At 38.8% G+C, this 1943-nt stretch overlaps 1 protein-coding gene across 2 annotated transcripts; it reads left to right on the top strand.

The window, feature by feature from the left end:
• The first annotated feature begins 377 nt into the window (after positions 1–377).
• LOC307261752 (interferon alpha-inducible protein 27-like protein 2A) lies at positions 378–1436 on the top strand. Of its 2 annotated transcripts, none has more exons than XM_080042354.1 (4): positions 378–398; positions 556–585; positions 773–930; positions 1234–1436. In XM_080042354.1, exons 1-4 carry the CDS (start codon positions 389–391, stop codon positions 1339–1341), a joined length of 306 nt encoding a protein of 101 aa, XP_079898480.1. In that variant the 5' UTR covers positions 378–388; the 3' UTR covers positions 1342–1436. The 2 variants fall into 2 exon arrangements, with proteins under 2 accessions (XP_079898480.1, XP_079898481.1); XM_080042355.1 differs by having other exon boundaries at positions 773–934.
• Positions 1437–1943: the final 507 nt, after the last annotated feature.

Genomic DNA, 1943 nt, shown 5'->3' with positions numbered 1-1943 from the left:
CATATTTCATATCTGACCAAACCAAACTGGTCTAGCAATTCAGTAAAGGGATGACTTATTTTAAAGCTGCAGTAGTCAACCACAGTCAAAATTTGATTTATAAAAAATTATGTTTATGCATAATGAATTTGCCTTGGTCTGTTGGTGCAAAGAATGAACATAGAGTTGATGAGTAAATGATTTACAAGCAAAAAAAAAGTACAATCAAATTGTTCCTTCTTTCGTTAGAGGTGAACTGTTTGACTTTCCTGTAAGACACTCCTTTTTAAGTGCACTAATTAGTTTTAAATTTTTTCTTGACGTAGATCCTAGGTCCACTCCCAATTTGACCTAACCCTCAGTATATAAAACTGAGGCCAGTTCATGATTCCTCATAGCAGAGACAAACATGGGTTTGAGTGAGTATCACTGAGCCTTTGGCAATTACTTTACTTATTTAAATGTACATGTTTTCCTTCAAAACAAATGAATAATGATGACTAAACATAGCAAATGTATTTTGATTAAACCACATGAGCTGTAAATGTTGATTTTTGTTTTCAACTTGTTTTTCAGTTACATATGCATTGATCGGTGGAGGAGCAGGTATGTTTTTGTAAAGTCTGTTTCACTTTTTTTAACTGATTATAACACTTTAATCAGAAACCCCATTTACATGTTATGCAACTTATATCTTATGATTCACTTAAGATGCAAGATTAATTTTGATGTGTGTAAAAGATAAGCAGACCATCATCAAAGTGTCTTCTGCTGTGCTTTTGTCCATGTGCAGTGGGTGGTGTTGTTGCAGTTCCTTTGGTTCTGGGAGTCGTAGGTTTCACCTCAGCAGGAATAGCAGCGGGCTCCATAGCTGCCAAAATGATGGCGGCCGCTGCAGTTGCTAACGGAGGAGGGGTGGCAGCAGGAAGTGTGGTGGCTGTTGGCCAGGCAGTAGGTAAAAAACATGACTTGATTTTTTTATCTTGTGGTTTTAGCTCTTGTTGAGATGATGATTATTGTTAGGATGATTACATGGGGGGCATTAAGTGCCACATCATGTATTTTCAGAAGTGGAACAACAACACAAATTCTACACAGGCAAACCCAAAAATGTGTAACTTTGGGTGAACATTACAGTAATTTGGTAGAATATACGGTAATGACACTACTGTGAATGATACTAGCTTGTGAATATGGATTTGTCAGCTTCTCTGTAGCTGAATACAAAAGAGAAACTTTGCAATGTTTCTTTAGGTGCAGCTGGTCTGTCAGGAGCTGCTACTGCAGTTGTGGCCAGCACTGGAGGTGCAGCGGGATGGCTGGCTGCATTCCTCATCTGAAAATCATGAAGGAACAACATGAATTCACAATACTTTTACTCTTGCCAAATAGTTGAGGCATTTGCAAGTCATTGTAATTCTCTTACCTAACAGCATTTGTTTCATCTCAGTCAGACAGCTGAAATGTGTTGTGCAATAAATCTGTAAATCCTGGTTCAGTGTGTCGTCTGTTAGTTTTTCCACATAGGGAAGATGTGGGCTGTGAAACAAAATCCCTGAGCTGAAAGATATAGAGCTGAGGGGAACTGTATAGTCTGGAGATTATCAGCTGTGGGTTCATTTTTTATTTTATTAACCTTTATTTATACAGGTAAAATCTCATTGAGACCCAGGGTCTCATTTACAAGAGAGACCTGTTCAGGTAGGCATCAGCAGCAACACAAAGTTACAGACTAACTAAACATACAGGAGACACAACACAGAACACAAACGATAAAATAACGCAGTACAAAGGGCAAAGAACAAGTTAAGTACAAGTTAAGTTATGTACAAGTGCAGACCCCCACGGACTGTCTCAACAGCCTTCCTACTAGCAGTCTAAAATCACCTAAAGAAATAAAACTGGACAGCTTCAGCCTCTGCTGGAGCTTGTTCCAGGTTGCAGGCGCAGCGTAGGAAAATGCC

This window comes from Ammodytes marinus (genome assembly GCF_949987685.1).
Source record: "Ammodytes marinus genome assembly, chromosome: 15".
NCBI classification, from domain to species: domain Eukaryota; kingdom Metazoa; phylum Chordata; class Actinopteri; order Uranoscopiformes; family Ammodytidae; genus Ammodytes; species Ammodytes marinus.
The sequence above is the reverse complement of the archived record's forward strand: the minus strand, read 5'-3'. Positions and strand labels throughout refer to the sequence as shown.

What these genes read in the sequence shown, in the direction of transcription:
- LOC307261752 (XM_080042354.1), top strand. An exon ending in ATTGATCGGTGGAGGAGCAG is followed by an intron (nt 586 to 772) that starts GTATGTTTTTGT and finishes GTCCATGTGCAG; the next exon opens with TGGGTGGTGTTGTTGCAGTT. An exon ending in TGGTGGCTGTTGGCCAGGCA is followed by an intron (nt 931 to 1,233) that starts GTAGGTAAAAAA and finishes ATGTTTCTTTAG; the next exon opens with GTGCAGCTGGTCTGTCAGGA.